The following is a 23,668-nucleotide window of genomic DNA, read 5'->3' on the forward strand; positions in this document are numbered from 1 at the left end:
GAATGCTAGATAAATATAACAAGATCTGCAAGGACTAGGATATATAACCTACTAACCCAAGCTCAAATCTCTGCATACCTAATTCACCCGAAAATCCACACAACCATTTCTCGCCCAGCAAACCGCATGAACTTCACCACACTGCAACAACAAACTAACACATAAACTGCACCAACAGCACACAAGGTCTCGCATCTGTCAGATACTCACACCAAAGCTCAGTGCACAGTGAAAACTGAACTGAAGCTGCTAACAGCACACCTCTTCTCTCACTTTCCTACCCCCCTCTTCACCAGACTAACCAAACCCGCACGCCTTTTGTTTTACAGATCAGCCTGAACGCCTGGGGACCAATTCTGTTGGTGGTGGTGCACTGCATAAATACCTTTAACATTTAACTGCAAAGTCACAGTGAATCCTTTGGCAGTATGACCCAAAAATCAAACTCAAACCATCCCACCCACCCGCTCACACAACTGCCCCCCACACCTCCATTTTCCATCCGATTCCCTTCTCCAGGTCCACTCCCAATCACTGGTGTATCTGCTGTGTCTAGCCAGCCATAGGAAGCAGTTTAATCATGTATTATAAAGTCTCTTTACATATGCCCCCTAGAAACTCTTATTCAGTGTACCATATGCCCTTCATTGTGGCTTATCATCGGAAGGGAAAACTGTCACCTGTGTCAACACATTCCAAGCCAGCAGTGTGTCGTCAATGAAAACCATTCTAAAGCATCCAGAAGCATGTCTCGATGCGGTCGATCCTCAAGAATAACCAGGAATCGTATGTGTATTTGTGCAGTCGCCCTGACCTGCCTTAAAGGGCCCCAGTGACATTTCTTTTTTAAAGACAACTGCATTGAACATGAACATTATTGCTAAAAATATTGGCGGTCTCCCCCGTCTTAAGACCCAGAGTGCCACCTTCATTTTAAAGCCTGCATATTCTGTGGCTTCTCTAATGGGTTGAGTTGAGGTTTTTATTAGTTGTGTGAATTTCCCAAAATACCATATGCAGTATTTTTGGTAATCTGCAAGCATTTTATACTTTAAAAAAAAATAAAATCAATTGCCTCATTTTGAGAACGGAAATGATGTTGGTGTAGCAGGGCCTACTGATACTGTATAAAAAAATGTTAATGTACAGAAGGCAGTGGTAAACATTTCACTAGTTAGGCATAAAAAGTTACTCGCTCCCTTCATTCACAAAAGATGCATTTAGTGTATGGGCTCCCTTTAAGTACAGCCTCATCAGTTTGGCTTTCATAACAATGCAAGTATTGTACATACAGGAATGTAATTCCACCAAAATGCCAGGGGTAGCGGAAGTGACATTGCATGACCCTTGACCTCTGATGACATCACAGAAAGTGAGGTCATTTGAACCCACCCCAAAGTGGCAAAAAGGGAATCGATGGAACATGACCTTTCACCCTCTGACAAAGCAGGAAGTGGCATAACATAGCATTGTTTCTAAGTACACTACAAAAAATATGGTTACGTTATGACTGTAAAGTGATATACATTTAAACAAGAATGGATCACCATATGTATTATTAATATCAGTGTGTATAGGCTCATATTACCAAATTACTGTGAATGCAAGCAGACGTCCAAGGCCAAACAATAATGATGTGTTATTATATAGCACATATGCTTAAGTGCTTCATATAGAACAAATATACATGCAATATTACCCAACCTGTGTTGGTACTCCTTTATCAACCTCAGCAGGATGAAAGACTGTGGACCTTGCCAGGAGTCGAACCTGAAACCTGCAGATCACACACACATTGCAGCAGCGAGCGTTCAACCCATGTAGCCATCTTAACTGCTACAGCTATAAGAAAATCAGCCACTCCAGAAACAAAGACACATGCTACTGGCCACAGCCCAGGAGCCTCGATTTCCTTTTTTTTTTGTAAAAGAAAAAAAAAATGTATTTTCTTTAGCTTTTATTTTTACGGGTAGCAAGGGAGACTACAGGGGTACAAAGGGAGACCTCAGGGGTCGCAGGTGCGACTCCTCGCGACCCCCAAAAGATGTCCCTGTGTACATATTTGCATAACCTGTTTTTCATGATTATGTACGATACCCGCATTGTACATAAAAACCAGATTCTTGAGACTGTAATTAAAGGGAGCAGATTAAACATGTATCTTTGGTTCTTTTTTTGTATCTACATCTGCTTATTCAACGACCTGACTGTTCATTGAACAATATGTGAAATAGGAGCCGTATGCACATGCATTTTTCCTGCTGTTCGATCAGGACAAAGGTTTGTATACAGATGTGAAAAGATGATACAGCATGTCTCATTATGAATGGATTGTGTTTAGTATGCAGTTAGCATTAACACTGTGTACAACGTTTGCATTTTAAAAGCAGTGATTGATTCTATTTAGTGGTGTTGTGTTTATTTTCTTGTTTACATTTAACACTTTCATTTTCACCTTATTTGTAGTTAACTTAGTATTATACTGCAAGATAAATCCGAGGTGGAAATGTTTAGTGTATTTTTTCCTTACTCTTCCGGTTACCGTGTTCTCATGGCTTCCCGTTTATAAAGTCATCATGCACGTTCACGTGATGACATCATTGAGCTCTACGTGCACGCACATTTTTGGGCTAGCATTCTTAAAACGCTGGCTTTGAAATGTTCCCCTCAGTTTTTACCGAATCTTGCTCGATACGCCACACATTATGTGACTATTCAATTTAATCGCTATAATGACATTTTGTATCAGTATTTCCAGCTACTCAGACATTGCCGGTTTTGCATTCACTTGGTATTTTACATTTGTTGTTCTAGGTTCTGCTTCTTTTTTTGGGCTGTGCATCTTTATGGTACTTGGATTTTCATGTTTTTGGCCGCAAATCAAACCGTTATGAAATCCAAATTTAAAATATACTAAAATAATTGCACATGTCCGTACCACTAGATTTTTTTCTGATTTTGTATTGCATTTTATTATTAAACATCTACACATCATTTTTAAACAAATCCCAGACAGCCAACTGAGTTTTTATATACACACCAGTTGGCTATTTTTTTCTAGTTTGTCTTTTGAGATCATATTTATATATTTTGTGTATATTCTTTAGTCTGCCTCAGAATTGTGCATGCTCGAGAATATGTAGTCAAAATTTAAAATAAATACAATTTGTATACAATAATTGAACCATTGTATTTGATTTAAGGATTATAGCACAAGTTATTGGAGTGCAACCAGTTCCGAGGAGTACTTCCTCAGTTTCTTACCCCATTTTGATTTACCACATTATGTATTGTGGATACTGGAGGGCACCTTCTACTACTATGTACGTTATCATTTACTGGGTGTCCCATTCTTTCCTTCATGGTGTTGCCCACTTCCTCTCTTTCTCTTGTTTTGGGTTAAAATCAGTGCCAGACGACCAAGGCACAAAAATGCCCTCACAGTTGAACAAGTCACTGTAAACCAGGCTGAAAATAAGACACCAAAAGGGTTTTGGCCAGTGTAACTGTATTCCCATGGACCACTGTATGAAACTAAATATACCTTTAGGGGGTTCATTTAAAGGCCCCAAACAGAATTCCCTTTAACAGGAATAGCAAGATTTTAAACACTGAAACCAAAACAGCCTGGCTTTTGTTTTTGTTTTTCAAGTAAAGTTAAAGAGCCATGTGGAAAGGGGCCATCTGTCATTACTAATGGACAAGCAGCATTTTAATTTACAAAAGGAGAAGTCAAATATCCCTGTCAAATGGAAAAAAGGATTTTTAAACATTGGAAACAAAAAAAGCCTTGCACATGTGTGTGCAAATAAAAACGGCTTTCAAAAGCAAACGTGAAAAAAAAATTACTGCTCACAGAACAATGTCAGGAAAACAAAACATGATGTGTGGGGGTTGACAAAAGCAATGTATATTAAGTTTCATCTACAAAACTCCAGTGACATTTGAAGAGCCACTTTGTCTTCGTGGAAAATGTCAGCCCAAGGCAGACCCTGTTTCTGGCCGTGGGCAAAGCTTCACAAAGGAAAACTCCCACTTCCAGCCTGGATGTCACATCTCCCATCTAATGACCACCCGCAATACAAAGTGTGCTGTTAAAGGTGTCGAAATACAGTATTCCCTAGACCTGCTGGCTCTGAAAGCAGGGACTTCAAGGAAACTCACCCTTGGCTGGCGCACGACGAATGTGTGAAAATGGGGGCATCCATTTCAATGGCCAGTAGACTAAGTTTCTGGCTGATCTGAACATGTTCCAAATGTGAGAGTTGGTGAGTCAGTGGAAACTGAAATCGGTGATATGCTTAATAACTTACATATTCATAACTGTTGTGCTTTTTATGGAAACGGCAGAAATGTGCCACATGGCCATGCTACATTAGTCAGATTTGGTGGTCGGCTTATCGGATTCTCCATGATCTGCTAAAACAGAAAATATGTTTGGTATGGCAGATGCCATTAAAATTATGAAGTTGTGATACATAACTTGTTTTTGCCAAAACGTTGAAAGGAGATCAATGGGGCGATTACAAATAGCAATTGTCATAAATTGCTCTAGACCCCTAAACCAATCCTGGCTTAGAAGCTGTGTTGGGAGCGAGATGGGTAACTGTCCAATCCTAGTGGCAGGGATTATTGCAGGGTACTTCCAAGATTGTAAAATTGGTGGGGTCATTGCTGCTATATAAGGCGGACTGTACTAGGACAGATGCACAAGCAAAAACTGGGGAGACAGAAAAAGGAGAAAGACAGGAGGACAGAGAGAAGAGACAGACCAGGAAGGCTGCTGAAACTTACCATGTGACAGCTGTAAGGAGACACCAGAGGAGATTGCTGAGAGTGCATCTGGGTGGAGCGGTCTATTTCTAGGAAGGCCTCAAAGCTGACTGGGTCCTGTGGTGGAGAGCGGGAGGCCATCTTGCAGAGTGGATTGACCAGTCCCCTGCCCTATCTTTCCATAGTGTCCAGAGATGCAGATGGCTTTCCTGAACCTTAAACAGAGGCTTGATATGTAAGTAGAACTAAGCCCTGGAAAACCACAAAATGGGGAGGGGGGGTCTGCTTGCCTTGAATCCTTTCCTTTTATAGTGGGTGGGTGAGGGGCAAAACTGTGTAGAACCTTAGCCTATGTAACTATATATATTAATTCCCCATTTGGCAGAACAATGTGGGGTGAATTTTGTTAAAATTCGAAATTAACAAAGCTCACTTTCCAAGGTGTGCTGAAAACTACAGCCTCGAATTAATTGGGTAATCCTTGTTGTCCAGTTTACCCTGACTTCTTTAAGGCAGAGGGGCGTCTTCATTCTTAAATTGGTACAACCTTTTTATACAGCTTCACCAACACAGGCCTTTCAGTAAGGGGGTCTGAAATCCAAAATTCCCCCAAGCATTCCAACTTTTCTGTCTGACTTCCCAAACCTAGACCAAAGCAATGGTGTGGGGCTGAAAAACAATGGAATAAATCACCCTGTTTTTTTAAACCAAAAGTTTGGGCGAAATTATACTATTGATCAGTGTAATTATTTTGTGAAGTGAAATTGGCAGAGAGAGTGTACAATTGTTATGGTTTTCTTTTTAAACTCACTTTTGTGATTTATGCTGAGAGAAGTTGATTGTGTTGTGCCATGGATAGTTTTTTTTACATTTTCATGCTAATCTCCATCATTTTTTAAATACCAATATATTTCCTGTACACCGGCCTGGTTCTTGGTTCATTGTTAGCTCAGGGGCGAGAGATCGAAGGGGCATGATATGTGTCTTTGATAGGGCTAAAAAAAAAAAGAATCTGTTAAACAGTTTGTCAAATAACCACTCGAGTGGTGAGGGAAGGGACTTCCTGTGTGGAGGGTGGCTTCTCAATAAACCGTTACACCTTATAATTACTAATTAACTGGCACCAGGCCCTGATGGTACACAATTGATGTACAATTTTGTTCAGGGGTGCCCACTGTTAAAGGCATCCTCCTGGGCATGGTGTTCAGGGGATGCACATGTAACTCTCCAACTGCCATGTTGCCAATCTACAGGCAGCTGATAGAGGTGTCAGAAGATAGTGCCAGCCGAGAAAAGGTTGCACTATACTTTTCAGCAGTGAGCATTATGAAAATGAGGTTAAATTAGTAGATTTCACTAGAGAGATAGAATGACGGGCATCAATTTGTATAAAAATTTTTAAAAAAGCTCAAGCTTCCACACACTCACAGATGCCATTCTCATGGTACTGTGCATGCAGAAATTGTAATGTGAAAGTGTTAAAAGTACGTTTCTTATAGCATGGCATGGATTGTGGCATATTGGTTGTAATTGGGACATGGCAGTGGTGATGGTCACATTCTGATGGTGTGTTAATGCCATGGGGGTGGAGGACATAATGTGTAATTTTCCTGTGGTAATACGTTGAACGGGTGCCTGCTGTTATTGTATGAGCTCATAGTGTGTGGGTTTGTATTAAGTGGTTATGCTGTGGCATGGTGTGCTGAGGTTGACGTCTGCTTGAGGGTGCAGTGTACATTTGTAGTGTTGTTTAGTAGTGTTGGTGTGTTTACTGTGTTCATTGTGCCATTGTAGGAATTTGATGCATTGAAGCAGCCGTGTGCGTTTAGGTGCATGTTGTGTAGAGAATTGTGTGGTTGTATTTAGACTTGCGACTGTTGCCAGTGGTTTGTAAAATGCCCATATGTCACTGGCATGGCCTCATGTACAAGGTATGTCTTGGAATTCAATCTTGAACCAACGTGCTGAATGTTGCACTTGGGGGGAGGGAGGGTGCTTGCTTAACGTTGTGCAAGCAGAGGTTTGAATAGTGTGTTATACTGTGGTGCGAGTACATGTGTTGTGTAAATCTTTGTTCACCCTACAATATACTGAGTCCCTGTAACAAAGAGGAAAGAAGGTTAGGCCAATGGTGGGAGTTGCGATAATGCGACGTGCTGCTGTTGCGGAGGAAAGTGGTCTGTGATGCGTTTGTTAACCTGTACTTGTTTAAGTTGCTCTGCCTTAAGATTACGCTACTGCTCTGCGATTTTAAAAATTGAAGCAGAAAGTGGGCTTTTCCGCTGTAGGATTCATGTGCCCATGGGGGCTACTTGTATTTTCATTCTGTGGTGAAACCCCCAAATAAGGGAGTGGGTGACGTTGATCCTGCATCACCGCCACGTTTAGGAGCAGTTCTGGTGAAGATGTTGCTACCACAGTATTGGCTGGAGTGTACCAGGTAGGCGGGGCACTGTGGGATTTTATACTAACTAGCATCTACGATCTGGGTCCTCTCAGCTTGTTAAATTGCTCTAACACCCTTTGTTAAGCACAATATAGACAGCCAAAGAACTATGTAACCATCACCCGAATCACAAATCTACATGACCCATAAAACGACCAAGCCTGGCCATTAATCAGGGGGATAGCCACCTGGTCCTTTATTTCCAGCCTAGCTGGGTACTGCAACTTCAGGACCAGTATCCCACCAGAAACTATTGTTCTCGCTTTGGGGGAGCACAGATCTACAAAGATAAAGATAGCAGACAGCGCAACGGTGGTGGGACATCTGCATGTCTCACACGGTTTATATTCATAATGTCGAAAAAAAAATGTCGACAAACAAAAATGTCAAAATTTTTTTTTCGAAAACATAATGTCGACATCCTATACTTCTAATGTAAAAAGTCATTTTTTAGAAAAAAAAAAATGTCGACAAAAAAAATGTCACTTAGAACTATCAACACCTCACCCAACACCCCCCTGCCACCCCCCCACACCTCCCACCACCGCCCTCCCACCCCTCATACTCAACACATTTTAATTATATATTTATTTATTTTTTCAATAAATAACCAAAAAGAGTATCATTTACTATTGGGGGGGTCCCCCCAACCCCCCCTCACCCAACACCCCCCTGCCACCCCCCCCCCACACCCCCATTCTCAACACATACTAATTATATATTTATTTATTCAATAATTAAATAAATAAAAAGAGTATCATTTACTATGGGGATGTCCCCCCAAACCCTCTCACCCAAGACCCCCTGCCACCCCCCACACCTCCCACCCCTCATACTCAACACATCTTAGTTATATATATTTATTTATTCATACAATAAATACAAAATTTCGAAAAAATATCGAAAAAATGTCGACATTATTGTTTGTCGACATTATTTTTTTCGACATTTATTTTTCGAAATTTTGACTGTCGACATTATGACTGCCCACCGTCTCACACAAAGGTGGAAGGACCTGAATATGTATCCTTTAAAGACGCAGCTAGGGATGGAATTGGACAGGCATACATGGTATAAGTAAGGCGCACATTTCTGCAGATGTGTAGCGATGGAACAAGGGAACACTTGCCAGGTGCGGATCAGCAGCAACAAAGGATGATACATGCACAGACCAGACTTCTAGCACGGGCAGCGAGGGCACGGGCAAAGGCCCAATTCTAGCATGCATGGGACAAGCTTGGGAATAATCATAGAAGAAGAGCAAAGGTAGAGTTGGGGACTAGGCGCAGACTCTCTGATGCTACACCAACAATGAAATGGGTGGACTAGATCTGCCCAATAGGACGTTTTTAATAGGTTTATGTGTCTGCATCGATATCAATGCAGCCATTTATGTACATTTTAGTGCCCAGGTCTGTTTGTACTAAACCATAACAGACCATGGCGTTATACGCTCCAAGTAGTGCGAAACCATTCAAAATCAAGAGTCTCATTAAGGAACTGTGTGGGAATCCGAACCGAACTAAGATCCACAAAGACGTGCATTTTTTTTTTATAGCGCGAGAAACAAGGGAAAGTAGAATACATTTTGGAAAAAGCCAAGCAGAAAAATAGTTAAGTGTGTATAAAGGACTACAGGGAATATGAACATCAAGCAAAAATAATGCCACTGGAAAAAATCCCAAAGCACCGGAAACCAAAAGAAAAGAAAACTGAAGATCGCATGCCGAGACCACATTTGAAACGGCATAGCATGGGCGACAGGCACCTGCTGCCGAACTGGAACGAAGAAAAACGCGTGGAAGTGGAGATAATTGGAATCAAAAGAGTGCAATTAAAGTAGACACGCTATTTCATGTTTAATAAACACTTCAGGGAAGAATGATTAACCGCGGAAAGGAATCCAAGCCAAACGATGAATGCTAGTAGCTCACGGGAGGCTGTCACGTGCTTCACTTGCGCCATCGGCGGGAGCTAGAGAAGCACACGCATGTATCGCTATGAGCCCCCGCTGATCATTCCAAGCCTCGCTTCCGCGGTCACGTCAGCCCACGTCTTCACGAGGGGATGGAGGGCATGCAGTTTGACCCGCTGTAAATGCCCCAATGGGCCTGCAGCGACTCTGGTTATGGGTTCCTTGTTGTTTAGAAGCCGGTCAATAGGCACAAGAGCAGCATCTGGCCTCTTTTTTGGAAAAGGCTTGACACTGCTCCTTAGGACAGCCTTATATGGGAAGCAGAATTCCTTTAGGCCCATGTTTATTTAAGCTTTATGGACCGTGGAAGCGGTCGGGTTGGAGGTATAATGAGCCCTATGGAGGTCTAAACAGGCTTTAAGCATCATGTTAACATTTTTTCCCTCGTTCTCACATGTGCTCGAAACGGGTAAAATGTTGACAATTTTTCTCGGCAGAGATAGCCACTGACAGAATCTGAAAAGGGACATCAAAGACACTTTTCATGGTTTGTTATTGGTTTGGGAGCAGGGAGAGCATTGTGTGGAGTACCGCGGGGAGAGAGGCAGTGCGGGGACAAAGGTAAATTGAGTGTGGAAGAAGGCAGCAGAGAGCCACAGTAGATTGAGCAAGCCTGGTGAGGTTCGGGCCAGCCCAGGCAAAAATGGGGCTCTGGCGTGACTCTCCCATCAGGTCAGTGCCTGCCCAAAGCAGGGGAAAGCCACACGTTCCACCTGCTGCCTGTAACAAGGAGAAACGCATTTTTAAAAAACCTTAGCCGATGTGAAGTTCAATACAGGAGCAATGTTGCCCTACTTCCTGTCCCAGCCCTCATGGATTGGCTGCAGTGGGGAAGGGTGTCTATACATTTATGGAGTGCAGCGTGATGACTTTGAAGCAGGTAAGTGCACCTGGTTTTCCACTCCCCACACCCAGGACCCCTAGCGCAGTCATCCTCCATGCTGTTCCTGTTCCTGTTCCTTCTCCACCATTGCCCATGCACCACCTTCAACAATCCTCCCCAGCCCAAGGGCCACTAGTCCCTTTTCTTCCCCCTTTCCCAAGCACCAACAAAATACCAGCACAAATTCCACCAAAGTACCACTACACCCTTTCTTGCCCTCGGCCCCTTTTGTTGCCCTCCTGTCGTTTTTGTAACCCTTGGTCCACTTTAGCCCCTTTGTTGCCCCTTTTGTTGCCCCAACCCCTTTAGCCCCTTTTGTACCCCGCCCAGATCCATTTACCCCCCTTTCTTGCACCCTGTAACCCCTTTAGCCTCTTCTTGCCCAAAGCCTTTTCTTCACCCCCTCAGCGTCATTTCCCACCCCAGTCGCTTCTAGCCCGTTTTGTTGACTCCTGCCCATTTTCTTTCCCTTAGCCCCCGAGATAGGCCCTTTATGCGTTTTGCATGGCCATTTCCTTGTCTTGGCTTTGGTGCTAAGAGCCAGGCCAGACCCGTAGGCTCTGCCCTACCCATGAATTCCCTCGCTCCCCCATGTCTAAGTCACGGCAGGATGAGTCACAATGCTTGGACTGTATTCTATACATGTAGAAAGAGAGCACCTTCCGAACATTCTGATTGGCATGGATGTAGTCTAACTGCCGCTGTACTTCAGGTCTGCAAGAACAAACACGCCAGGATTCATGCCAGCCTCCCTCTCTTATCCCAATAGCTACCAACCACTTCCCCTCTTTTCTTGGAGAGCAGCGTGCAACAAAGCCCCCAAAATGGTGGTAGTGCAGTACGCAAAATCATTTTACATTACTTACTATAAATGATGTTGATGGCCAAAGTAAAATGTTACAAAACGATGGAAATGAGCAATAATTGCAGAGAGGTTTAAATCGACAGACGAATACTGTGGCCACTGATCAAAAGCTCGTCCACCCACACAGGATTGAAAAACTATTTTCTTAAAAACAGCACTTTAGTAAACGTCATCAAAACTCAGAAAAGGAGGTCTACTTTGCAAGTTGACTCATGCCGACTTGGACCCTCTGATTTATTTTACTTTTCTTCGCCACCTTTCTCCAACTACTCCACATTTCCCTAAACACGAACCCTAAGAAAAAGTATTCGAGTGTGACAAACATGTTTTCAAATATTCTACTCTTTGTATGCAAAAGCCAGCGCCTGAATTTAATGAAATAAAACTAACTAATCAGAGTCACTGTTAGCCTAGTATTCTCAGATTCAGGAATGAGGTTAATTTCTCCAACTGTACTTGTGTAGCGAGTTACGTCAACTTGGAGGCATAGACAGAAAAGTATGCAAAATAGTTAAACGGTTAAATTGTAAACACTACCCATGGTACACAAGTCCTTCCATGACATGGGTTCAATATGACCCAGCACACTAAAACAGTCCTCATACCATTATTTATTCTGAATGGTTTTGTAGCGCTGCCTCTTAAGTGCGCCCTTATTGTTTAGAACCTGCCAATAGACGCAAGAGCAACAAATGGCCTACTCCATTTATAAGGCACAGTAGTAGGCTAGAAAACACTAACGTAGTTTCTCATTTGTATCTACAAAGGAGTTGCCCCTCTATGTTGTGGAATGATAATGCTTACCAACAGCATTTACCAGTTTATCAGTTTTACTTTATTAAGTACAAACACCCTTTTGCCCGAAAAAGATTCTGATAAGTGATGCCATTATTCTGCAGCTGTCACCAAGGTGTGGCGTGGATGTAAGAATACTGTAGGTGTGTGGCCTTTCACTTCACTGCTTATTTGTTTCGGGGTACGGATAAAATAGCCCACTCAGTCGGGCATGCGTATGCTTGCATTTTTTTCTACAACTGCTATCAGCCCATCACAGGATATTCAATGGCGAAGGATAATAGGAGTTGGTCCAAAAAAACCCGGTCAGCTGCAGGTGGCGCACTCTGCTTTCCTTGCTTCGGTGAATGAACGCCAGCATAATTAGAAATACAATAGGTTTAGTGATGTCAATTAACAGGACTTTTTTCATCTCCGCTCTGCCCTCAAGCCAGATGAGTGATCCCCTTATTCTTTGCAACTATTTTCCAAATGTTTTTGACTAGAACTCCCATTTGCCCCACCCTGGATATTCGGTAGGAGGGATGACGGGAGTTGTAGTCTGCAACATCTGCTTCCCTTGCTATGCATTTGCAAACAAACAGTATTAATGTACAGTGTCATTTAACTTAATACCAACACGATGTGTCGTTTCAGTTCATTCAGGACTACATCAAACCCTGTTGAACAACGTGACCACGTTCCTTTTTGTCCATTTGTGGGTAGTGATGCAACATGGTTTCATGGTTTTTAAATGCTCAGCTTTCCTTTCGGGTATCTGTCTATGTAGCTACTCCAACTTTCCTCTTCACAATTTCGTTTGGTTGTTACTGATCCACTGTATGCTCAGTCTCTTAATCGCTTTCGTTCATACCAAGTTCTCGCTCCTAAACTCTGGAGTACCCTTGCTCGATCTGTACATTCTGCCCCTCCCCTACTTTTGTTCCCCTCTTAAAGCTAAGCTTCCTGCTTCTCCTTTAATGGAATTTTCACTTCATTTTTTTGTTACTGCTTTTAATTATGTTGTGGTAAACATTTGAAGGTGCACGGTATTAACCAGCCATAAAGAGACTTGCCACGTCAATCCTACAAACACACAGCACACCGTTTGTTACCAGCAAAGAGTAAATAATGGTAAATGGCAAGCGAAAATTGAGCCCTGATTATTTAAATAATGTGTGTTCAGCGCTTTGGCGAAAGGGATCAAATATAAACAAAACGAATGCATACATAAATATATATATATATATATATATATGAAGGAGGATCCATGAAGACATTCGTTCACAGTCATCTGGGAGGGGGTGGTCCAGTCCTCAGGAGGTGGTGTGCATAGGTCAATCATGGGTTGGCCCGAGGTGGATACAAGAGATACTTGCCTGACTAAGTAGGGGAGTGAGAAAGCAGGCACATGGCCATGAAGAACTGGCATGTTGGTGTATCACTTGCCAGAATGTATCCTGTTCTTAATGTGCTAGGTTGGTTCCCCCCGCGAAGCCTGCATGTGCAAAGGACAGTATCATGGTTGTCAGATTAAGATTAGGGGGAAGCAACCTTTCCAGACCCACCAAAGTTGACTTTATGATTTATCATTCTTCATACTGTTAAAAGGTGACCAGCTGTTTTAACAGTAATTGCCATCCTTCACAGGCAATGTTTGCAAATGCTAAACAGCATCTGTTTATCCATTGGGTTAATTGCTTGCAATGGGTAGGTAGTCTGGCAACAGGGCTCCAGTACCCTTTTTCCTTGGAACCCTGGGTTGGTTGGGGCGAGATATCGATGCTATAATGGGGAGCAACCATGGCAAGTGTGTTAGTGGGATGTTGATGGCCAATAGTTAGGATTGCGGTGCTGGGGGTAAAGCTGCTGCGGGCGACGCTGTCAGTGCGATAGATGTTATGATGCATGCTTTGAAGGGGGCAAGTCAGGTCCGATGGGCTCTGTGTCAAGGAGATGGAGGCTACTGGGAAGATTGGTAAAGGTGTACATGGGATGACAGCCCCAAGATTGCTGGCAGTGTCATTCAAGAGAGCCAGGTTTTTGGGGCACAAATCATGGAATCTTGCGGTTACACGTCCTGGTCATGGGCTTTTCATGGTGGGGTTCTTCCTTGACTTTATTATGCAAATGTAATCAGACAGTGCACCATGTTGCCACTGGAGAGGAGCTCACAGCCCCCAGTGCTGCTTTTACACTGTCCTCCTAAGCGGGCATAGATGATTTAAGAGGCACAAATCCCACTTCTGCGTTTCCAGTTCTGAGTAAACCCTCTTCATCCAGGAACGCAAGGTGCGGGTGCCAGGCTGTTTTGCAGGGCAACCAAAAGCACATCAGCCTCATCATCGAAATCCACGTCTTGCACCTCTATCCAGTCACCTGGACCGTAGGATGGTTGATCTGTCCCAGTCTGTTGAGGCCACATGCCAATGGGAAAATAACAGCTAGTACTGCACTCCCATACAGTATGACATCCTGCACAGGCCAATACAGACATGGAAAGTATTTGTTGGCAAAGGGAAACGAGGCATGAAAGTGACAGGTTGTCACAATCAGCAATAAGCCTAACATATCTAACAAAAGGCTTAGGCTTCCCACTATCGTCTGGCACCAGTGGCGGTTCCCGTGGCTCTTAAGAGAAAGTTCTGCAATGCCGTCTTTGCGTTCCACTCTCTCGCGTTGGGTTGGATGCACCGTGTGGAGCCTACGCAACCTGATGAACTTCAAGCAGCGTATTTATTCTGAATACTTCCGGGAATCAGTGCTTCTGACTGAAGTTACACCGATACCCGTAGCTGTTCATTCCTTGCAGCTATATTCCTTTTTGTTCAAGAATTTGTCTGGTCTACTATTTGGACTTGCTTGCCGCCTCACGGCTCTTTCACACAGCATCACAGTTTTTGGGAACCCGCTGCCTTGCAGCTTCATTTTCTCGCTGCTCCTCGGTTCATTCACTCGCCGCCTCACGGCTTTGGATACCGCCAGCCCTGCAGCTGCATTTCCTTGCTGCTCCACCGCTCATCCACTCGCCGTTTTGATTCTTGCCACCCTGCGGCTCTCTACCTCAACAGTCCACGGCACTCCTCGCCACCCTGGGGCACGCAAACATTTCTTCAGCAACACCTTAACTCCTCATTGCTGTCACACAGCAGTTTACTTTCAGCCGGATACTTCACCATTGGAAACGCTACAACCCTGCAATACAGACCTCAACTCCGACACTGGACAGTCTTATTGACCTGGAATTGGACTTCTCTGCCTGCAGTTACGCCAAGTCCTTGGGACTCTTTCACAGGATAAGACGCTTTGCTGTGACCTGGGCTTGATGATCTGTTACAGTGCCCTTGTTCCGTTCGGGTAGGTCCTTATTAACCTTCCTTTTTCTATTTTATCCTTTCGATCTCCTGGTTTGCTCTTGTTGGATTTCTATCTCTTCAATGGGAAAGCCGCCATTCCTCTTCCTGCAGTAACACCAAAGCTAGAGCAGTTTTACATCCCATAGGATAAAAGGACACAGCGCACAACATTCAGATCAGTCCCTTTCCTATTAGTTTGATCTATTTTCTCATCAAATACAATTACTTACCATCCACCTTTTTCCTTACAGCTTGGCGTTTCACTGGGTAGTTATCTGCTTTTTTACTCTAATTGCGTTCCTGTCTGTATATATAACAGATAGGGGGATGTATAGCGGAAAAGGTCACCCTGTTATCAGGAGACCCCACTTAGGGGTTAAAGAAAGAAGCTAGAACACCATTCTATACCGTGTCTGAGTATCCAACGAAGATACGCTGTAACACAGGTGCATCGTAGTAGAGCATAGCAACTTACGCAGGGCAGTACGCAGGACCTGCTGTGAATACGTTGGTCTTCTCCTTTGCTTTATGAGGTCCCTTCCATTTCATGACAGGCTCCATTACAGCATCCCAAAGTTGCTCCATCAAAGAAGGCAAGCTTTCTGCATGCTGTGGTCCGCCTCTCGTTTGAGAACCTTATTGACCTCAATTTAGAGATTGTTGTATTGGATCAGGTCTTAGCAAATACTGTGATTCTAATTAAGCTAGCAGCAAAGGTGTACTGCGCAATCCCTCCGGATGCATGGGCCAATGTCATATTAACAGAAGTTATATCATCAAATGACTTACTTTTTTCTGCTTGAAGTGCTGACATGCTATGGGTGGAGTCACCTTGAGCAAATCGATCATATTCCCGAGGGAAGGTACGGTAGTGCAGTGGTGTCAAATACCTCAGATAGCCCCAAAAAAAAAAAAAATCAAATCACCATCATCACTCAACAGGTATAGAAGGGAAGAGAGTAGCGGGGGGAGTGGGAGGGTAGTTTCATGTCATCAATTAATTTAACAAAGCTCGTCCTTTAGAGGAGGGGGTTCGAGAAGTGCAGATTGTTCCTGTATACAGTATGGGATGCTTTTGCAACCACCTTTGCAAGTTCTAAGTGGTAACAAAGGTTGCATTCTAAAATTCAAATCTCACAGGTATTTTTGCATTTCTCCTGGAATTACAGTACACCAAGTACTATGCCTTCTAACCAGTTTCTGTAAGCATTAGTGGGTCACAGGCAATGCACTTGTGTCTCCTTACAGAAACCATCAACAAAAAGTGATCAAGGCCTCCATGTCACACACCATCCACCCCATTTTGCTTAGCAATTCAATTCTATAAAAAAAAAAAGATGTTTTTTTTTCACAGGTGAACACATATAACGGAAGACATACAATAACTAATGCAGAGATCAGCGTAAATGAAACAAACGTCAAATCATACAAAAACACATGAAAAAAGATAGATTGAACATCAATCCAAAAAGCAGAAAGCAAATGACATACATAGGTGGCGTTGTGGAATGTGGTGGGCTCAAATGGATTTTCTACTTTCACATTTCAGGTGAACGTTTTTTTTTTTCAAACCTTTCTAAACACACACACACACACACGTGAGAGTTGGCTACTGGGGGCAGCAGCACAAGCCAGACAACGCTAACAGTTGCTTCTCCACCACTCTTCATTCGCCGCCCCAAGCAGCCGACTCGTGGGTGCAGAAACGGGCCGATTACCATTTTAGACGTTGTTCTTTATTTCGAGGATTCTCATGCCCTCTTGTTCAGGCCCGTTTTAAATCATGCAACTGCTACTTGTAAGGGCCAAAAGGCAACCATATCCAATTATGGTATATAGTTCAAATGGCACGAGTCACAAAAGGAAAAAAGAGGAATGCATCTACAATTCCACAAACCATTTCAATCTCTTTTGTATAGGGTGCCTTTTAATTTTGGGTAAATTGCACATTCAAAGTGCGTGCATAGGGAAAGCCACATTTTGTGGGTTCCCTAGGTCAGCTTCACTTTCACGTTTGACATACATTTCCTATCATTAACACTGCTAGAGCAATTGGAATATTACGAGGAAAATGTCCAATCACCCAAGCTAAATTATTAGAAAACAGCCTGCAGGGGTTGGTTGTTGGAGTTTAAAACATGCACACATTTTAACGTTTTCAAAAACACTATTAAAAGACAATATCCTCTCTTGATTTGTGTGTTGATTTTATGAAAGGCAAATGCCACTCGCCCTGTGCAATTTGGGTAGTAATGCAAAGCCATTTTAATGAAATATGCCTAGCTCACCTTGTTATGCTAATTTCTGACGACGTCACATCGCATTGCGTTTTTGAGTCGCCCCATTTTAACCTGCCCACGCAAAAATGACGAATATGTTTTGAGAAAAGGAAAATAATAAAAGCTAATTCACAGTGACAACAATTCAACTGCTCAAGTGTGAAGGACGCAACAGAGACAATTGGTGGTTGAAAAAGAAACTGCAGCATGTCCCCTTTTCCAAGGGTTACCAGAAAAGCAATCCTAAACTAGCGCTGGAACAGACCACTACTCCAGTTGATACACTAACGATGGCTCTTCAGAAACATTTTTAGATGTAAAAAAAAAAAAATAATAATAACCCTGCCCGATGGTCCTCCGAAATAGCCTCAACTTGCAACAATTGTGATGAAATCCATGATCCAACCACAACAAAACGACCGCCACCCCCGCCGCCCCGCTTTCAAACCAAGGCCTTTTACTTTGGCAGTATTTCACCAGTGCCCTCCCAACAGTTCAGAGCAGCCTACGGACTCTGCATACCTCTAGCCATCCTCCGCTTCACTGAAATCGTTCGTCATGGTCCTTGACCACACACCAGTGACTACTGGAGAGCTCTTTGCTGCCGCCAGGCTTGGTTAGCGTTAAAAACAAAAACCAACAAGTAGACAACGCTTATGGTCTCATGAGCTTCTTTCAAAAAATAATCAACAAGGCGAAACCATACATTTAATGTGTATGTTCATGGGCTTTCTTTCCAAAAGTTCACAATTCCTGCCAAGGCAGATGCAACCTCGTGAGTCACCACGAACCCGAAACAACCCCAAGCAGCCTTCAGGTCCGCGCACAGAGCAAAGTCCCCAATATGCAACAAAACCGGCCCATAACAACCACGCGCCTGAAACGCTTGGTTTTCTGGAAGCCAAATAGTGCCGATCTAGAATGGGAGGGCGCCTAGTTGTGTTGAAAGTAGCAGCACATGTTTTTAAGTCGGACATGCTGTTCCAAGTCATTTGCAGGTTGCGGTTATGTTTAAAAGCACTTGTGTGTTGATGTCACGTTTGTAAAAGGAAATGGAAAATTAAATGAGTCCTTTTCCTACAGTTCCGGAAAGGCAAGGCAAGGCAATGCGAGCTTCCACCTAGTTCTGTGGCTAAAACAAAGGCAGCGAGCCCTCACAGGAGCTGCCCGACACAGTCAGGAGCGTATTCCATGACTCGGTTCCTCTTCCACCCCACCTGTTCCTCTTCCGCGCTTTAAAGGCTCCCCGGGCAGAGACGTACACCACGTTGCTTCCTCTCCCCCCCCCAGTGTTTGCACTTTGAAGAGGCAATGGGGCAGCATAAGAAGAGCGATACAGACGAGCAATCCTGGGAGGATAGCTCAGTGGCAACGTGCTTGCCTTGGAAGCAAGACGACACGGAGCAACACAGGTTCGATCCTTGGGTCCTGGCTTACAAACCTCTGGGTATTAAGCGCATTATAAATAACCTATAATATCATATCCACACTCCTGCCCCCGACCCCTTTCTTGCCCTTCCTCCAGAGTGCTTGGAAGCATGCTTGAGGGGAAGCGTTGGAGGTGGAGGAGTACATTGCTTGTTAAAATGCAAATGACAGAATAGTTCTTCAAACATATTAGCAAACTGAGCAGGTTTTCTTTTTTATGGATTTTTTGGTCTGCATACTGTGCGGTGATCATTTAAAACCTTAAACAAGATGTTGCCGATTTTGTATTTATTCAATATCACGCGCAACGGCCGGGAACCATGTCTTTGACTGTGAAGCTGCACAAACCAAGAGAGTGGACTACATGGACGCTAACACGACTAGGTAGGCATTCTAACAAGGGAAACAATACTTTCTACTGTCATTCAGGAAAAGTGTTCGCTGGATGAGTCCTTGGCACATTTCCCTGGATTAGGAGCTCATTTTTAAATACTGGAAAAGCTGGAGTTTCAGGGGTGTGGGATGAGTTGGGTGAACAACCCAACACTTACTGATTGGACATCTTTTAAAACAAGCAAAGTAGACCAATGAAAAATGAAAAGGGGGGGGGGGGATTTACAAATACATCATTGCAAAATTCATGCATTATATAAAACAAATGTTCTGATAAAACAGAAATAGTGCAGAAAGACATTTATGAAATACATTTTGACATGGTTTAATACAGACACGGCTGGACTATGTCAATTTGGCATATGGCTCTCATGCCCGCATTCACTATTCAGTGATGGATCAGATCGCACACCCAACGCACAGAACTGCAAAATATAACCTCAGTGTAGTAGTCATCTCTGCCCAAAATCGTCAAACTCCTGAATCATAATGCATTGAATCACATGATAGCCTTCCCTGCAATGAAATGTTCAGTTAACATGCACATTCAGGCAATGATCTGCCCGATCAAATAACTTAAAGGGCCTCGAGAACGCATTATGCTATCAAACGCTTGAAAAGCACAATTGTCGCAACTGTGGCAACATCTTGGCGCTGAAGGACTTCGCCACACAAAAAGGAGAATTTTGCTAAAACAGGTAATCAGAGCTGATAGAAATATAGGTTTTTGAGCCCATTTCCACCTTTTGAGCGAGTGCCTTGCCGACAAGGGGCGCTTGTTCCATGTCTTTGCAGCACTAACAGAGAACACGCAGTTCCACTCATTTTCCCCCTTTTAGTTCAAGACGGAGAAATTGCCTCTCTGCATCGTAAGAGTTGTTCAACAGAAAACGTGGCGACTAGCTGCGCTGGCAAGCCCACAAAATTCACTATTGACTTAGTCAAGATGCGCTAGAAGTAGAGATCATAACTCTCTATGGGGAAAACCCTTTTGCTACTTTTCAGAATGTCAAAGCATTTACTTGCCAAGCAAACGTGCAGGAAGGAGTTCATTGCAAGATCAGCGTCCATGGACGTTCTAGATTATTAGCTGTACCCAGTGGTCGGGCCAGACGCCACACACCCAGCTGGAATGGTGAGCTCTAACAAACATAATACGTCTAATCTGGATCCACTTTGAGAGGATTTTTTGACACCAGTTATTGATGGTGAGAAAGCCCTGTGCAAACCCTGGGATGGGATTTTTTTCTGTCCCAGATGGATTTAAAGCTGGGCATCATCAGCATAATTGTAGGCTGAGATACCTGTGGCAGAAATCAGACCAATCAGGAGGGACATACAGAGGTTTAAGAATACCATTGGAAGTGAGGAGTAAGCAGGTTAATTTAGTTTTCGGTAAATAAGATGCCTGTTATTGTGTAACACTACAGCGACTTCCTCTGCATAAAGTCTGGAGACCACCTTTATTTAATAAAATGTGTGTTTTGAGCAAACCGTCCGTTTTTTGGATAGAAATTGAGGGGTGGGAGTGTATATCGGAGGGATGAGATTGGGATGCCCACTTAATGAGCAACGCAAATATTAACCTATCAAAATAGGTCTTACCCTAAACTAAATGTTACATGCATTTTAATGGTGCATAAAAATGCAGTCTCACAAAGCAGAAATGGATCAGTAAGACTGAATTAGATCATATTTATTGAAGTGATATCTGCCAAGTGGCGCAGAAGTATCGGCCCAAACAAACAATTACAAAAGTTGATGTGACAGTGGAAACATGCACACTAAAAAAAAAAATTAAAAAAAATAAGCGACTATCAGATGACACCAGATGAAGTTGTTAAATAGACTTGCAGATACCAACAGTGATATTTTAGGGGGACTGCTGAAAACATGACATTTTAGTAAGGGCAAGGTTTAACAATTGCACAGGTTTTCATGGTACCACGTTTTAAAGAAGCAGGCACTATCGTTTTGTTTACAAGCAGCATGTCGCAGATACCGGCACTCAGCAAATCTGATCTTCCGACTTTGCAGAGGGAGGCCAAAGCATGAAGGGGAGATCTCGCTCAACATTACCATGAGTTGCATTAATTTAAGATCTGCCACTTCAAATAGTGCGTTACTAGAACCAATATAACAAGGTTCCCCATTTTCCTCATCACTGCAGCGTTTTGTAGCAGCCCGAGGTGGCATTAACCCTTTACAGGAAAACGGTGCACCCTGACATGTCACCAGGGCCACCATGGTCCCGCCCTGAGCTTTCGTTTGTCCACAAATACACTCTGGGAGTTGTGGTCTAGTTGAATAAAACCGAATGAAGTAAAGCAAGAGTAAAGCCAAGGATTGGAGTTTGATATCCCTTGTGACAGTCCAAGGCATAAATTAGATTTCACAAATTGATTAGCAGAGTTTGCAAATTAAAGATTTTTTGATTAGCAAAAAGACCCATTTGATTAGCAATTTTGTACTAATAATGTTAATGTCACCAGATGTTATTTGTACCGAAGACATGAAGTTAGCAACAATGCAGCAATTTTGCGTACTGCTGAAATAAGACATTGAGAGGTTTTAGCCTTGCAGATTCTTTAAACTTCAGCTAGACCTGCAGGTTGGGTGAATTAGTTTACCTATTCGACCTAAGAGAAATGCACCCGATCCATAGCAACGGAGGACAACAAATTAAAAGTGTGGTTTCTGTAAGATGGTGCATGTCACTGCATTCCCACTTTACATTTGTGTCACTGCTGCCACCGAGAGGCCAGCCATGCACAGTGAAACATTTGACATTTACTGCAAAGTAAATGTTAAATAAAAGTTTCAAACATCTCTTGCAAATGCTACTCGCCCTTCTACTCGACTACATGAGTGGGTGAAAACACTTTTGTGAGCCATAGATGAGTGTGTGTAAAATGTAAAAGGTTAGCTGCATGAAGGGACACACAAATAGATATCATAAAAAAGGCTCTGACAACAGTTTGGCCAGCAGTGTCCTGCAGGTTGTAATATATAATACAATCATAATCACAAAGTAAAACAAGCTCTGGAGGCTAACTACAGTGTTTGGTATTGCAGTAGATCAGTAGAGGTACAGCCTGGATGGAACTATTGATCACTATTTTGCGTAAGCATCTAGTTTGCTTTGTGTATTGATTATGTAAGAGGAAAGAAAGACTAAGCAGAGTAGATTGTGTAGCAGGCAGAGAACTGGGCAAACTAGGTGGAATATTGTAGTTTGTGGTCATCTCACTTTCAGGGTACCTGGTATAAAGCAACAGGGTGAAATATAGAATGTCAATTAGTACGGGTTTGTTCATGTGTTGACCACCAGTTGCAAGATGTATGCAACCTGCAGGTTACAGAACTGGGTTTGCCATCAAAGGAATTTGATCATGTGATCATGTTCATTTTCAAAAGAGTTCACTTGTCAATATGGTGCATCTTCCCCAACAAAATTAAATATAGTTGACACCAAGATTTAGATGCACAAACCCAAACCTGACTGTAATGCATGGAGATGATGCAGTGTTTTACAGTATCAATACTGTAATTATGCAACAACTTACATTTTAGGAATGGAATTGCATTACTGGAATGGAATTGCATTACTGTCTTTAAGCAGTGACACATACTGTTCTTTGCCAGACGGAATATAGAAAACTTAATAAAAAGTATCACCCTGATTACTTCTGGTTTGCAAACATTTTAAAAATAAAAGAAATTGTTGCTTAGCACTCCTACACATGCCTTTGGCATTTAAGAGTGGAGGGGATGATTACTGCTGCATTTTCTCTCCATTAGCGCTTGAAGTGAACAGAGACAATAGGGCGAAGAGAGCACCGAGGGCAAGAGAGGAATGCAGGGCGAGCCGGGCTTTCATTGAAGAGGGAAACTTAAATAGCTAACGTTGGTACACAAGTGCCCATTTGATTAGCAAAACTACAGAATTGCATAGCAAATTGCAAGGCATAAAATAAGCAGTGTCGCATAGCAGTCACCTGGTAATCTTGTCCCATACCCATGATCCTCTTTTCCCGGTTAGCTTTCCCACTCCGGTTCCCTGAACTCTTTTTGGACGCAGCCCCAGAGCGAGAGAAGCCGCTGTACAAGCAACCAGCAAGCCAAGGAGTTGTGAAGAAGCTTACCTCATAGAAGAGTCCTTCTGGGAACTGCTGGAAGCACTGGGCGCACACAAAACACTGCTCATGGTACAGCTCCCCATTGCTGTTCACAATCTTCTCTGCCGCCGCAAAGCCGGACCGGCACCTCCCGCACATGGCATTGGCAAGCGCATTTGCCATATTGCTGTAACAAGAGTGGGCCAAGGGTTAGTAGTGCATTTTAGAGGCGTCATGAACACAGTTTCAAAACACGAGTGAGAGTGCAATCAAATAGTATCACTAAATACATGATCTTTGTAATAGGACAGTAAATGAGCATAGGTCCCAGTCTATCCCTTCACTTAAAAGAAATGGTAGAGGGCACTCTATTCTGTG

The 23,668-nt window shown here is 43.1% G+C and overlaps 1 protein-coding gene across 13 annotated transcripts in view; it reads right to left on the reverse strand.

Annotated features, from left to right (window-relative positions):
- LOC138526302 (LIM and senescent cell antigen-like-containing domain protein 1) overlaps positions 1 to 23,668 on the reverse strand; it is a 548,584-nt gene that overhangs the window by 133,445 nt on the left and 391,471 nt on the right. For all 13 annotated transcript variants that reach the window (XR_011283543.1, XR_011283548.1, XR_011283545.1 and 10 more), the window contains one exon: positions 23,318 to 23,477. Coding sequence is in view for 4 of the 13 variants with exons in the window: in XM_069636882.1 (XP_069492983.1) it covers positions 23,318 to 23,477 (160 nt within the window). In the remaining 9 variants the exon portion in view is untranslated. The remainder of the gene's footprint in view (positions 1 to 23,317; positions 23,478 to 23,668) is intronic.

The sequence above is a fragment of the Ambystoma mexicanum genome, chromosome 7p, assembly GCF_040938575.1.
Source record: "Ambystoma mexicanum isolate Mex_15411 chromosome 7p, UKY_AmexF1_1, whole genome shotgun sequence".
Classification (NCBI taxonomy): Eukaryota; Metazoa; Chordata; class Amphibia; order Caudata; family Ambystomatidae; genus Ambystoma; species Ambystoma mexicanum.